Source organism: Rhineura floridana, chromosome 13, assembly GCF_030035675.1.
Source record: "Rhineura floridana isolate rRhiFlo1 chromosome 13, rRhiFlo1.hap2, whole genome shotgun sequence".
Taxonomy (NCBI): domain Eukaryota; kingdom Metazoa; phylum Chordata; class Lepidosauria; order Squamata; family Rhineuridae; genus Rhineura; species Rhineura floridana.
This window is the reverse complement of record NC_084492.1, coordinates 41,239,315-41,254,276: the sequence shown is the minus strand read 5'-3', so window position 1 is coordinate 41,254,276 and position 14,962 is coordinate 41,239,315. Positions and strand designations below refer to the sequence as shown.

The 14,962-nt window shown below is 52.9% G+C and overlaps 1 protein-coding gene and 1 non-coding gene across 3 annotated transcripts in view; both read right to left on the bottom strand.

The window, feature by feature from the left end:
- Positions 1 to 504: 504 nt before the first annotated feature.
- AP1G1 (adaptor related protein complex 1 subunit gamma 1) overlaps positions 505 to 14,962 on the bottom strand; it is a 31,703-nt gene continuing 17,245 nt past the window's right edge. For both annotated transcript variants that reach the window (XM_061593920.1, XM_061593921.1), the window contains exons 6-23: positions 13,983 to 14,059; positions 11,325 to 11,420; positions 11,063 to 11,143; positions 10,846 to 10,944; positions 10,437 to 10,492; positions 9,868 to 9,981; positions 7,913 to 8,053; positions 7,173 to 7,227; positions 5,475 to 5,597; positions 5,260 to 5,349; positions 5,001 to 5,128; positions 4,470 to 4,574; positions 3,418 to 3,559; positions 2,987 to 3,113; positions 2,745 to 2,828; positions 2,461 to 2,621; positions 2,017 to 2,115; positions 505 to 1,622 (exon numbers count right to left, since the gene is read on the bottom strand). In XM_061593920.1, the coding sequence (XP_061449904.1) occupies positions 1,521 to 1,622; positions 2,017 to 2,115; positions 2,461 to 2,621; positions 2,745 to 2,828; positions 2,987 to 3,113; positions 3,418 to 3,559; positions 4,470 to 4,574; positions 5,001 to 5,128; positions 5,260 to 5,349; positions 5,475 to 5,597; positions 7,173 to 7,227; positions 7,913 to 8,053; positions 9,868 to 9,981; positions 10,437 to 10,492; positions 10,846 to 10,944; positions 11,063 to 11,143; positions 11,325 to 11,420; positions 13,983 to 14,059 (1,880 nt within the window). In that variant the 3' untranslated portion in view covers positions 505 to 1,520. The remainder of the gene's footprint in view (positions 1,623 to 2,016; positions 2,116 to 2,460; positions 2,622 to 2,744; positions 2,829 to 2,986; positions 3,114 to 3,417; positions 3,560 to 4,469; positions 4,575 to 5,000; positions 5,129 to 5,259; positions 5,350 to 5,474; positions 5,598 to 7,172; positions 7,228 to 7,912; positions 8,054 to 9,867; positions 9,982 to 10,436; positions 10,493 to 10,845; positions 10,945 to 11,062; positions 11,144 to 11,324; positions 11,421 to 13,982; positions 14,060 to 14,962) is intronic.
- On the bottom strand, positions 8,223 to 8,308 carry LOC133369471 (small nucleolar RNA SNORD71). Its single transcript, XR_009758901.1, has one exon. It is a non-coding gene; the product is annotated as a small nucleolar RNA SNORD71 (small nucleolar RNA).

Genomic DNA, 14,962 nt, shown 5'->3' with positions numbered 1-14,962 from the left:
TCATGTTGGTTTTAATTCAGCGTATTCAATGTGTACCCTTAACTCTTTTTTCAGGACAGCTAGAGGATCTCCTATGTCTCCCCTTTCCGAAGTGCTTGCCCGACTCCCCTCTCCCTTCCTGCAACCCAACAGAGGCAGCTTTAGGGTTAGCAATTATTGCTCAAAGATGCAAACTCCCAAACAGGAGGGGGAAGCTTTGGCCTGCCAGATGTTTCTCCACTATGGCCACACTTGCTGAGGCTGATGGGAGTTGTAGTTCAGAAACATCTGGAGGGCCAACACTTCCCCACAAGTGCTCTGAACGGTTCTTCTCTCACTTCGCTGCTTCTGGGATCCCAGCCCACACACGCTCCAGCCCCTCAAGTCTTGGCTTCTGCCCTATAAATTGCAAATCGCCCAGGAGGTTGCTACATTTCTTGGATCCTGGCCTCCCCAAACAAAACTATGCTCCAACTCAACATCTATGTGAGGAGCTGCAAAACCAGCTACTAAAAGCAGAAAAGGTCTCATTAAACCGCATGGTCTTTATTTCAGTGCCAATATTACAGATACAACACAAACGTCCCAGGAGGAGAACTTATTCAAATGGAATCCAGGACTCTGACAGACTCAGGAAATGAAAAGGGCAGAGGGGCAAAGCAGCTTTGCAGGGGAGTCTTGAGATGAGTCTTTCTGCAGGCAAATGGTGCCTCCCCTGCCATCTTTAAGCACCTCACAACACATACTTCCTTTCAACCTGCCTACCACAGCTGACAGCCAAAGGAATTCCAAGATTGGGGGGGGGCACACGCTGAAGAGCAACTTGCTGAAGGGAGGAGAGCAGTCAGTCTCGTCCATCATGATGCTTTCTGAGAGAGAGAGAGAGGCACTGGCCAAAAAGGGCTGGGCTTAGCTGCCCACTTCCACCACCAAATTCTGCAAGCAGAACTTCTGTCCAGAACAGCAGATCCACCTGCTCACCTCCTTCTTGGACTCAAGCCACTGCCCTCAGGGTGTGCAGTCAGGTGTAAAAAAGGCCCCCCATAGCAGGGAACCCTCCCCCCCCCAATGGAGAAAGGGTCACCAGCATCCTTGGAATACGTTTCCAACATGGACTCTCGATGAAAGTGCCTGAAGATGGTAACCCGGCAAATTAAGGAGCCAAACCAAAACTCGCCTCACTCACTCACTCACCCACCCACCCATCCACCGGAGGAAAGACGACGGCAAATGGGGAGAAACAGTAGCACATGGCACAGTGCACCTCCCCTCCCCCCTTCCAAAACAAGGGGAACGTGGCGGCTTCTGTGGCAAGTGTGGCTCAGCAGCCAGAAGAGAAGAGCGAGCGAGCGAGCGTCTTTTCAAGGATATGCTTCATCAAGGTGAGCAAGGCCAGTCCTCCTGCTCCGCCGCTGCTGCTGCTGCCGCCCCCCTCATCAGCTCCCCTGGCCATGGCGCAGCGGGGAGACTTTTGGAGTCACAGTGCTCTGCCCAGTGTTCCTTCGGCCAACCAGGTGGGGTGAGGAGGGTGGGGCCAGAGCTCACTGCCAGGACTGAGTGGGGAAGTTGTTGACTTCTGCCAGATCCTGCATTGCTGAGCCCTTGTGATTATACGTCAGCTTGATCCGCATGCGGAGCTGTTGCTACAGACAGGATGAAACACGGAGAGGTGAGGGAGATCTGGGCAGGAGGGGGCACCCGCACCCCGGCTGCAGGAGAACCACCCCACTTCCTTTCAGCTGACAGGATGCCAAAAGGCACAACATTCATCCAACAGGACTGTAAAGCCAACAGCACAACCAAGGTGCTTTGTCCTTCTAGAGGCCTCCCTTCCATGTCCGTTCCCACCCATCCACCCCTCCTGTAGAACAGCAGGTGTTAGAGGCCTTCAGAACCAATGTGTGGCCTGCAACACCAAGTGCTTGGAGGTCAGGCACCCCGCCTAGTGCCTGGTGCTACTCCTTCAGCCTCCATGCTGGATGTGGCAGCAAACCCTGCCAGGCTCCATTCAGAGCAGCCGGCTGGCCACTCACTCACCTTCTGGGGATTCAAGACTTTGATGACCTGTGTGATGGTCCCTGTATTAAATGCTGGGATGACGCTGCTACTGGGAGACAGGAGCTGCAGCTGGAATGTCTGGAGGGAGGCAAACGCAAAAGAAAGAGGGCCACACTCTCACCTGCCTTCCCCACAGCTGCCGCTCCGGGAGGCAGGAGAGCTCAAGACTCAAGCTCAACTCCCAGTACGGTGGGAAAGGGATGCACGACACCCAGCCCTCTGCCCCCTTCTTGTTACAGCCAGGCACCGGGTAACATCCAAGTTGGAGGACAATGATGGCTGGTCCCAGGGGCCCATTATCCACAGTCTTGGAACCAACCCAGCAAAGCTCTGCCCTCCACTGCAGAGCCTCCATTAATGGTCCTGCCAGACAGTCACAGGAGGCCGCCAAAGCAGATGTTCCAACCCAAAGACTAACCTCACCTTTGGTACCGCAGCCTGGAAAACAAAGTCTGTCATGTCCGCCTCTGTGCTGTTGGACGCCTGTATTGTGATCACGGTGATGCTGGGGTTGGTGTTTGAGCGCTCAAAGGCAAAGTCAATCTTCAGTCCATTTTTGTTGTAGGCTGTGATTGGGGGAATGCCTGTGGGGAAGCAGCACCACTGCTCAGAGTCCTGGAGGCAGAAGTCCTCTCCAACTTGCCCTTAAACATCCTCCCCCCCCCCCCGCCCCGCAGCTCAAGCAGGGAGAGGTCCTACATTCCTACCGGCAGTTATGTCATTGAAGATGGGCTGCGAAGGAAGTCCATCCAGCAGAAACGGCGGTTGAGATATCTGTGGAGCTGGAGGGCCTATGGGAACAATGTAATGAAAGAAAAATCACGGTTAGGAAGGAAGGAAGGAAGGAAGGAAGGAAGGAAGGAAGGAAGGAAGGAAGGAAGGAAGACAAGACAATCCCTGTGTCTCTAGCAAGCCAGAGATCTCCCCCTCCCCATGCTCAACATCTCACCTGTTGGGTTAAGATCCCCCAGGAGGTCCAGCAGCTCCCCGCCAGCAGAAGCCGGCTTGTTTGGAGGGGCTGTCGGAATGACAGGAGTGATGTCGTTGCCTCCCAACAGGTCCAGCAGATCATTTGCCTGATAGGAAACCAACCAAGAAAGCCGTCTGGTCTCAAAGCCTCCCTGAGCACCAGAGAAGGATGAGCTTACGGCAGCTGGAGGGACCAGCAGGAAAGGCTGCCTTCCTCCTCCCCCCTCCTGCTGTAAACCCTGGGGTGGCCCCACACACTTGCGCGGCAGTTGGTTAGTGCTGTGTCACAAAGCAGCAGTTCCTAACGGGGCCTTTGATCCTGGCCCAAAAGCAGCAGCCACAAGCAAAGCGGCTCTCTCCTTGCAGGAGGGGAGGGAGGGTTGCAGCCACAGCCGCCCCAGCTTCTCTTGCCTGGCTGGTGGGCTGCACGCCTGATGGGGGAGGCTTGGTCTCCAGGACTGTTGGCTCCGTCTCCCCATTGGGCTGAGTGACATCTGTGGGGCCGTTGGTGGTTAGTTTCTCCATTACTGGCATTCTCTCCAGCAGGGCTGACCTGCAAGACAGCAAGGTTGTTACTTGCCAAGCAGCTCACGGGCTGGGAGGGAGATGCGCTCCTGCTCACATGGGGGCGGAGAGAAGGAAGTCCCAGCCAGTGAGTGATGCTGCTACTGGGAGACAGGAGCTGCAGCTGGAATGTCTGGAGGGAGGCAAACGCAAAAGAAAGAGGGCCACAATCCCACCTGCCTTCCCCGCAGCTGCTGCTCCGGGAGGCAGAAGGGCTCAAGACTCAAGCTCAACTCCCAGTACTGTGAGAAAGGGATGCACGACACCCAGCCCTCTGTCCCTTTCTTGTTACAGCCAGGCACCAGGTAACATCCAAGTTGGAGGACAATGATGGCTGGTCCCAGGGGCCCATTAACCACAGTCTTGGAACCAAGCCAGCCAAGAGGCATTGGAACCAACAAAGGTCTGTATTGAGCCCCATATCTCTGGTATGCAAATAGTCCCACAGAAGATGCAGTGTACTGTCTCCTACCTCAGTTTCTGTGGGTGGGGGCTGCTTCCGGCTTGACCTGGCTGGGACCTAACAGCTTGAGCCCTTGAGAGGCCATGTTCCAGAAGTGGTGGGTTGCAATCTGACACTGCACCATCTTCTGTCCTACACTCTGATGTGTGTGTGTGAGAAGGGAAGGCCTGGACCCTTGTGAACTCAAACCCTCTTGAAGTGTTTGCCAGCAGATGTTTCACACCAGGACTCAGGAACTGTCATGGCCACGTGACTCACAGCCATGTAACCCAGGAGTCAGGCCTTCAACCACGTCAGCTGTGGGAACCACGTTTAGCCCAAACGTGCATTTGGGGACCCTCCTCTCTTATGCTTGTAAGGTGGCAGTGCTGCTGTCTGTGAGACCCTGCAGGCTCCCAGCCCACCTGGCTGAAGAGCAACAGCCTCTTGCACTCACCTCATCTGATCATACTTCTGGAACAAGGCATTGTACTCCACTGCTCTCTGCTGGAGCTCCACATCCATGCTGCTACCATATATGGACACCACTTTCTTAATGCGGCTGGAGACAGAGGGAAGGAAGAGTGATGACAAGTGGCAAAGGGAGCTGCAGCCTAGCAGGGAGCAGGTGCCTCCTCCAGCCCTGCAAGTGTAGCAGCAGCAGCAGCAGCGGGTCCACCTTGGCCTCTGCCTTCAGGGTCCTTGGGCTAGTGGCAATGCCTGACCTCTGCAACACAGAAGCACAGCTTGGCTCTCCACCCACCACTTCCTTCTTCCTCAGGAAGAGGCAACATGGAAATGTACATACTGTATGTACAGGTCTGTGCTCGTACTGGGGGTGTTCAAGATCCACAAAATAGATCCCTGAAGCTCACAGCAGCAAGCAGTGGGATCCAGCCCTGTCCCACTGCTTCCAAGGAGTCCTCCGAAGACCAGGCCGCACAGTCTGTCCCCTCAAGCACACAGAGCCCCCCCCGAAAGCACTCACTTGACTGTGCAAGTGAACCGTGTGGACAGCTTCATGATGGCAGTGAGGGCATAGCCTCGTGTGACAGACGCCGTCATGTTAGAAACAAGGACACTTTCCAAAACATCAAGGACTTCCTCCTCAGTGACCTGAGTAAGTGAAGAAGCAGAGGTGAGAGGGCTGGGGCAGGAGCCGCTGGCCCAAAGCTTCTCAAGAGGCAAGAATGAACACTCCACAAACGATGCAGCAAAACCTTCCTCCCCTCTGCCAGCAGGCCTACCTGGATCGGCTCTTCCTCCTCACACTGACCAGACACCAAGAGGTCTCCATACTCTCCAATACACCAGGAAGCCACCTGCACCATGGGCTGCTAAACAGAGGAGCAGGAGGACAGGTCAACTCAGCAATGTCAGACTTTTGCCCAGAGCAGCCCAGAGGTTCACTGACACAATGCCCTCCCTCCCTCCCTCCGCCAGTGTCACTTTCAGCACTTACTTGGGAGTAGTCACCCACGATGGCTTTGTAGAGTCTCTGCACAGTGTAAGCATGCATCTCCATGCTGTTGGTAATCAGCTGGATGAGGTTGGGGACAGCATCGTCACGGACATAACTCCCTGCCTGGAAACAAGACACACACACACACACACACACACCACACACACACCACACACACCCACACACACACACACACACAGGCTTATCAGCCATCCAATAGTACTCAAATGCACGTTTCCAGACATTGCTTTGGTCTATTAGTTTATTTATATATTGCTTTTCTTAGGATCAAGATGGTTTACATAAAAATGCAGTAAGTTTTAAAGCCACAGTTAAATACACCACCACATATTTAGCAGCCAGAATTCTGCACAGCAGACCCCTCTGCCTCCCCTCCCAATCCAGCGAGCCCCCAAAAGCCCCATGAAATAGATGGACTCTTGCAGCCCTTTGCAGGGCCGTAAGGGAGGAGCTGCACTGATTTCTATACGACAACCATTCTGGAGGAAGCTGTAGCAAAGCCCCCACCCGCTTCCTGGCTGGTGATGATCCTGGTTATGTGAGGTAAAGTCAACAGAGCAAGGACTGATCAGAAGACCAAACTGGTACTGGTGTGATATAGGGAGAGAGTCAGTCTCTAAAAGAGGCTGGGCCTGAGCTACCAAAGATTTTAGAAGATCATCTTAACCTGAACCACCAACACCTTGATTTGATATCATAATGCCATTATACAAATTTATGGTGCCGCCACATTTGGAATACTGTGTACAGTTTTCGTCACCTCACCTCAAAAAAAGATATCGTAGTACTGGAAAAGGTTCAGAAAAAGGTAACCAGAATGATCAAGGGGATGGAGCAACTTCCCTTTGAGGAAATGTTGCAGCATTTGGAGCTTTTTAAGTTTAGAGAAAAGGTGAGTCAGAGGTGACATGATAGGAGTTTATAAAATTATGCACGGCATGGAGAGAATAGACAGAGAAAAGTTTTTCTCCTTCTCTTAAACACTCATAATTCATGGACATCCAACAAAGCTAAACATTGGAAGATTCAGAACAGACAAAAGAAAGTACTTCTTGACATCGCTCATAGTTAAAACTATGGAATTCACTCCCACAAGAGACAACGATGGCCAACTTGGGTGGCTTTAAAAGTGGGTTAGACAAACTCATGGTGGAAAAGGCTATCAATGGCTGCTAGATGGCCATGCTCTGTCTCCACAGTTGGAATACCAGCTGCTAGAACCACAAAAGGGGAGGGTGCTCTTGCGCGCAGGTCCTGCTTGTGGGCTTTCCAGAGGAAGCATCTGGTTGGCCGCTGTGAGAACAGGACGCTGGACTAGATGGGCTACCGGCCTGATCCAGCAGCTCTCCTTATGCTCTTACCTTGCATTGAGCCCAGACAACCCCTGTAATTGCTGCAAACCTCTCCTCTCCTACTTTCATGAGGGTTCATTCAGTAGCTGCAGCAGGCTGCACTAGTGGAAGCTCCCACATCATCTTCAAGGGTAGTCCCACGCACGGTGCATCACAGCAGTAAACCCACAAAGTTACAGAATTATGTAGAAATCCCTCTTTCCCCACCAAACATGGTCCCCTGGGAAGGTCCACTGCCTCCACTGGTGGCTGTCCGGTCTCTGGGTCCAATGCCCAGTGTATCTATTTTTGGGTGCCAGAGCATAAAGACAGGGATAGCACTTACCGTTGTTAAGACTCGCATTATTGTGTCTATGTGCCAGCGCTTAGAAGGAGCATATCTGAAAAAGCATCAGACACAAAGCTGTGAGGACAACCCTCCTTCAAATTCCCAGTGAAGCAAGTGCCCCCCTCAGCTCCCAAATCCAAGGGAGCTTCAGTCTCCCCCAAGCAGCCAAGAATTAGCCAGGTGCACAGTCAGACTTGCTCTGCCTACATCTGTGGAAAACCTACTCCCAAGATGCAAGGTGCTTGACTGCAAAGCAGGGAGGATGAAGCCAAATCCCTACATCCCACTGGGGGAGCGACAGGACCCCTGCCATCATTCAGCTCACTGGGCAGCCTCGCAGCATGGACCAGCCCGGAAATGCAAACACCCCCCCACATACAGCAAGTCACATTCCCACTGCTGTTTGGCCCAGATTGCAGGGAGCAATGGGGCAGGAGAGAAAGGGGGGGCTCTGTCAGTGCTAGAAGCAACGTGCCCCAGCAGCCTCAGTGCTGCGCTTTACACAGCTCAAGAGACCTTCCCATACAAGGTTATTGCTAGCTCAGGCTTTTGCATAAACATGGCCTTGTGGGAGAGACAGAGGGAGCAGTTGGGGGCCACTCTGTCCTGCACCACCAGCAAGGAACTCCTCCCCAGCTGTAGCGAGTGGGAGACAGCATTGGCTTCCCAAGGCTGCAGTGTGGTGCAATGGGGGAGGGGGCGTCAGGAGGGGAAGAGAACTTCTCTGGATATCTTACTTCTCTGCTGCAAGAAATATCCCCGAGGCACAGTCTGCCTTGAACTCTGGCTCACAGGAATCCAGGAAATACAGCAGCTCCTTCATCATTCCCCGGATGTTGTTCCCATTCACGAGAGCAAAGCTGAGCTCCATTGCCCGCCTGGGAAAGGGGGAGAAGGGGGTTCAGAAGCCACCGCTCTGCCGTCCTAGGCCTGAGCACCACCAGGAGTGAACACATGGACAGCACCTTTACACAGCAGCCTCCCAGCCTGCAGGGGTGGAGCTGGGACTCCCTGGAGAGGACGGCGTGACAACAGGAAGGCTACGAGTGTGCTCCGTCAGCTGCTTGAGTGTCATCACTGCGCCAGGCGCTCTGCTGATGGATCACTCTGAGGCTTCATCCTACAAGAGCACTAGCCAAGCCAGAAGGCTCCCCCACACCATGTCTCTTTGCACTCCAGAGTCCCAGCATGCAGCCTCGGGGTGACCAAGTGCAAAACAGACAAGCAGTAGGAAGGAGCAGGGCTCTGGGGGGAGGAGGAGGAAGCGGCAGCAGGAGCTCTCTCTTCTGGGTTGCCGCCCCAAACTCGTTGGTGGGATCCAGTGCCAGGCCTCCTCTGAACAGACTTACTTAAGTTAAAGGGTACGGCTAACTTTGGTCCATTAATTACAGTGGGACTACTCTGAAGGGGACTTGGCTAGCTACAACCCTTCAAAGCGAGAAAATAGTTTAGTTCAATAAAAAGGTGCGTGAGCGTGTGTGTGTGTGGAGACATGAAGCAGATGTACAGAATGCTGCATGGTGTTGAGAAAGCGGACAGTGAGATGATATTCTCCTCTCTCATAGTACTGGAACCCAAAGGAGTCATCCAATGAAGGTGGACAATGAAAGAATCAGGACAGTTGAAAGCAAGTGATTTTTCACACAGCATACAGTTAAACAACAGAATTTGGTCCCACAAGAGGCAGAGATGGCCACCAATTTGGATGGCTTTAAATTAGACAAATTCATGGAGGATAAGGCCACGATGGCTAGCTAAGGTCCTGGTTGGCCACTGTGAAAACAGGATGCTGGACTAGATCCAGCAGGGTTCTTCTCATGTTCTTCTGGCTATGTTCTGCATCTACTGCCAGAGACAGCATGCCTCCGATATCAGTTGCTAGGATTCACAAGCGAGGAGAGTGCTCCGCACTTAGGTCTTGCTTATGGGCTTCCCAAAAGAGGCTTTTGGGTGCCACTGTGAGAACAGGATGTTAGATTAGATGGGCCCCCTTTGGCCTGATCCAGCTTCAGAGCTTCTGTTATGAGAAAAAGCATAACAAGCTGGGGACCCTTCCATAGCTCCATAGGCAGAAAATGTGATTCCAGGTACCAAGTCTGACACAACTGCCGTTGAATCCTTAGTCTCAAAACATGCATCCACCACTTATGGAGCTGCATTTTAAGAAAGATGAATCTGAAAAGTGCTGCAGAATTTGAGGAGTGGGTTTTATAGCCCCCTCCCTTCAGGAATCAAACCACTTTCTTCACACCTGTTCCCCGGGCCATAATTCTTACAATCTCTGTACCCCTGCCAAGTCTTCCAAGTTCGACAGCAAGTCACATCTTACATTCCACAATAAATATTGACTTCAGAATAATTAAACACACTCACAAATTGAAACATTTGTGCAATTAGCAAATTTGCAAAATGTATTCTGGAGGGCAGAACTATCTTTTCTGCTCCAGGGGAAAAGTGGACAGAAGCTCTGTGGCTGTGAGCAGAAGTTTACTGAGCCACGTGCTTGAAGACATTATGTCCTCTGGAGATCCACATTTGGTCACACGGGTGTCCCCTGTGGGAAAGGGGGCAAATTTCTGGCTGACTGGGGGGAAAGACCGTTTAGGAGAGAGAATGAATATGAGAATGAATGGTGGGCAATCGGGCCACCTGGGTTCACAGTGGTCTTCCTGTCCTAGCCAGTCTCACTCACCGTTTGATGGAGACATCCAGATCTTTCAGGCAGTCCACAATGGTGCTTCTGTGCCGCTGTACAGCATTGTGGTCTGTCTGCACCGTCTTCAGCAAGGATGTCAAAGCTACATATCTGAGGAAAGAGTGCTGTGGCTTCAGACTATGGCAGCTGCTCTGTGTCACAGCACAGCACAAGGCTTTTGCAGGCAGCACAGCCGGGCAGCCAAAGGAGAGGGAGCTCACTGGGCAACCTGCCAGGGTAGCTGCTGGAAACCTCCAGGCAATGGATCCTAACCCTCCACACCTGTCTTAGAACTACAGAGAAGCTACGCTTTCCCCAGTGCTCCAGCAGATTTTCTCCCCATGACTCAAACAAGAGCCCCGAATCCCACGTGGCCATAGCAATACGGACACAGCCAGCAGGAAAGACTGGCTGATTCTGCTGCCACAGCCACCCTTGCCACAGCAGGAAAGCAACACTGTTGGCCACACCTCAAAGACAGCCGGTATCGCCACCAGGACCTGGAGGAAGCTGTGCCCGCTCAAATTGCAACACGTTCTCCAGCCTGGTCCCACCCTTTGACTTACCTGATATTTTTGTCATTATTGAGCAAGAACCGGCCTAAGATATTAATGGCCAACACCTAGAGAGAAGCAAGCAGACAGACACAGTCAGGAACAACTTGATACTTTTTACTCTCCAGCCAAAAAACTGGCAAAAGAGATGGGATCTAGGAGCAACCGCTATGAGCCAGGTCCCTGGATGTCCGCTGGCTTGCTTTAGCATGCTGTGGCCCTCTCCAATGGGTTGCGTCTGTGCCAGAGCCCTGAACTGCTTCTATCTGGCTCAAACACCCCTTAGAGGTCAGCCCCTGAGAATGTTTGGCTATTGCTAAAGGAACTGTGAAGGGCCAGAATGCTGTTTAGGTCACACTTCAACGGCTTTGTCCCACTCAGTGTTTCTCTCCTAGGATCCCACAAACCCAAGATTACGTACTCGCAGGCCACTCTCAGATTTGATGTCCATGATGGTTAAGACGGTTTCGTATAGAATGGCATTTCCCACATTTTTACTTGTTTCAGTGTTTGTGGCCACCTGGAACAGAAAGAGAGATAGCCAGCCTCACTCTGTAGCTTCCTCCCTCTAGGCCAAGGCACCACCCTCCTACCCCACACCCTGGTCTGACAGACTGCACCCTCCCCAACCACCTCACCTGGGCAAGGATATCATTCATTGCTTCACTTGAGTCATCATCATTTCGCCCTAGAATTCTCAGCAACCGTAGGATTCGCACCTGAAAAGGACCAAGTTCTCCTCCTGAGCTCCCAAGACCAGAGCCATCTGGGGCCATGATGTCAAGTCCCTGCAGAGTCCCTTCCACAACTGAGCCAGGAGAACGGTGGGGAGGGGGCACTCCACTCCCTGGCCAACATTCGTCTCCCCGCCCAGCAAGCACTGGGCTCCAAGGCCCTTACCTGCAGAAAGGGGTCGCTGATCCCAGAAACATCATGCTCGGGGGAATAGCCAGACATGATGAGGTTCTTCAGGATACGCACTAGCTGGGGCACAAGCTGCAAAAAACAGAGAGCTATCAGGCGCCTGGCCCTGCTGGTGTCGAGGTCCAAGGAAGAGCCTCTCCCAGAGAAGAAGGCGGCAGCCCAGCATTTACCCCTACAGAGGAGAAGAGCTCAGGGAGCGCTCTCTGTGCCAGCAGCTGCCCAGAGCTCTGCCCAACCTCACTGACCTTTCCAAGAATCACAAAGCCAAATTCCGTGGGCAATGGATGGCTGAAACTACCACCAGATGGCAAATGGCTTTTATTTGGCTCCCACAACAAACAGCATACCTCTGAATATCAGCTGCTGGAGAATAAGGGGGGGAGGGCTACCGCCCTCATGCCCTGATTGTGAGCCTCCCAATGGGCCATCCAGCTGGCCGTTGCAGGAAACAGGATATAACAGATAGGTCTTTGGTCCGACACCCCAGCCAGGCTCTTCTTCCGTCCATTCCCTTCCTGCCTCCTTCCACAGATCCTGCTGTCCAGGTATGGGGCGCCTTTGGCCCTCCAGATGTTGCTGAACCAGAACTCCCATTATCTCTGGCCAACAGACATGCCTGTGGGGGCTGATGGAAGTTCAGCAACATCTGGAGGGCCAAAGGCGCCCCACTGCTGCTGCTGTCCTTCCACGATGCTAGAGGGCTGAGCCAACCACATGGCAAGCACAGCAGCAGAGACCCCCCGCCCCTGTGGCTCACTTACGTGGCCAGGAAAAGGCAGGCGTACAGCCTAGGCACACCCTGGGCATGGGGAGGCGGCAGAGGAGCTCTGCAAGCCTAGGCTGCTAACGTAGTCCAACGGGAGGCTCTCTTTGCCACGTACAACATCCTAGTTCAGCTCTGGATTCACTAGAAGCCTCAAGCGGGCCATTCTTTGCCTATCTGTCTCCACCTTCTGTACCATCTGCTGCTTTGCAGATAAGAAGAATTGTAAAGCTTTTGGCATAGTTTTAAAACAGCTAAATAAAAAACATAAAATTCTTCCTGAAAAGGAGGAAGAGAAAATAATGAAGTGTTATACTGAAGACTGGTAATAAATAAATGGATTGTATTCAGTGCTAGTCATGCTCAGAGCAGACCCACTGAAATTAATGGACACGACTAATGCGGCCTGTTTTAAATTGGTTGACAATTTCAGCTCAGGCCAATGCAAAGAAGATCCCCCTCTCGGTGCCTTGTGGGGAGGGGGAGGGGGAGAGAGAGAGAAAAGTTCTTTGTATAATGACAGACTTCCCTGGAATAGGGCAGTTGGCAAATCTACTCATCCAGACAGACCTTTGGGAGGCCAGAGGTCTTGCTCAGTCTTCCTGCTGCCTGCCTCAATATCTCATGGCTTGTCACTTTGCTTAGCTGCCATATTGCTGAGGCTCCCCAGATCTATGATGCTTTTGCTCCAACCATGCACCAGTCACAAGAAGTGATGGCGGGACAAACAAAGGAGGGAGGAGCAGCAGCAGCAGCAGCCAGATGCAAGTGGGGAAAGAGGGGCGTAGCTCTGCCTTGAGCGGCTTCCCCCAGTATGAAGCCAGATGACACTGGACAGGGAGGGTGACTTTTCCACCTCCTGCACTCGCTCCCTTCCCCACCTCACAGCAGACTTGCATCAAGCTAATGGAAAACCCACCCCAACCAGGACAGTTACAAAAGCTCCCCCCCCCACAAGACATCACTCAAAGATACATCCAAGAAGGAGGGGGAGAGTGTAGCAGGCCTGCAAGGAAGATTCACGGTTGCCTTGGCCATTCGGTTTAATAAGGCCATGAATAAACTCAACTACAAGCACAATTAGTCAAGCTGTAATATTAGTGTGGTTAAGTGATGGACTGTAATAAACCTCAACAGGCCCCATGCACGGGGGGGGGGGGCGGAAGGAGGAGAAAAAGTGAGTGCCTCTTACCTTTTCATTCTAACCCACCAGAGCAGGATTCCAAACAGACAAAAGGGACAGAAGAGATGAAGCAGGCGTTAGGGAGAGGAGCGACAGCTCACAACATCAAGCACCTCCACTTCCACCACCAACACCAGCACGCCAAAAGGCAGGAAGGGCACCCAGGACGTAACTGTGCCTGTCTCTCCCCAGGGTGGACCAGTGCCAACATCACCTCCTGGCCGGGTCCACAGCATCTTTCCCCCTTCCGTACTGGGCAACAGCTCTCTGCTAGCAGTCCCAATACTGTGAGGCAGGCAGAGGAGGAGGCCCTTCATGGCTGCTCCTGCTTTGCCTCAGATCTCCGGGGTCCAGGTACCATTCTGCTCCCTCCCCTCAAATCACTGCCGTTTTAAGCTAGAACAGCACCAGCTGGAGTGCTCTGGCCCAAGTGCACTGGCATGCCGCTCATACCCACAGGAAGGGTGGAAACGACGGGCAGAAGGGCTTCCCAGCCAGCCACAGGGGGTCATTTCAGTCAAATGGATGTTTTGCTGAGAGAGAACACTTGCCACTCGCCTGCGATTCCAAACCATCAGCGGCCAGAGTTTAGCAACCATGGCAGTCACTCAAAGGTAGGAGCCAAGATGGCTCAAAACTCTGCCCGGAGGGGCACATGCAGCTGGGTGGCAAGTGGGCAAGGACTTACCTTTCTAAAGTGGGCTAACATGTCTGGGCTTCTCTCACACATTTCCGTGAGAAGGACCACAGAGGTGTGAAGAACGCCTGCCAGGAAAAGAGAAGGAGCCCATTCTTTATATGCCCATTGCACAGCAAAGCTTTAGGGACTCGCCACGGCTAAAGATGGGCACACGAGAGACCACGTGGCTTTAAGGCAGCACCGTAGGAGCTTCTGACTGGCTTCTTGCCCTCTGAGCCACAGCAGTTCCTGGCCAGGGTCCTTTACACACCTGCCCAAATTCAAGATATTCCTATGTATGTATGCCAGAGGGACTGCAATCCTAGGCCTAAGCAGCCACGCATTTTTACCATAAGCTGCTCTTAAAAGGGAAAGCAGCAAGGAGCTCTGTAGGCCCCAAAGGCAGCAATAAGCAGTCCCACAGCTTGTAGAAACGAAAGCAACACTCGGCGGCGAAGGAAGCCTCAGACACCTGCCTCCTCCATCCTCAGAAAGAGTGAGCCAGTACGGTGCAGTGTTTAAGAGTATTGGACTAAGACCTGGGAGAGCAGGGTTCAAATCCCCATTCAGCCAGGAAGCTTGCTGGGTGACCTTGGGCCAGTCACAGTCTCTCAGCCTAAGCTACCTCACAGGGTTGTTGCAACAATAAAAAGGAGATGGAGGAGGACCATGTACACCACCTTGAGCTCCTTGGAGGAAAGGCAGGATGCGAGTGTAATATTACTGCTGCTGCTGCTGCTACTGCCGCCGCCACCGCAGTGCATGTGAAGCACACACTGCACAGAGAGGCAGAAACAGACTCTCTCCACCACCCACGCAAAGGGCCCTTTCAGGCCTGCCACATACACTGCCGCAGGCTGGTGCTCGCCAGCTGACAACGCGTCTCCAAGGGCCAAAACAGCCGCATTGCTTATGAGGCCTGCAGCCCATCAATGCCTACTAGAACCAGCATCAGAGGGGCCATGCTGGGGAGCACAGTGTTGGGCTCT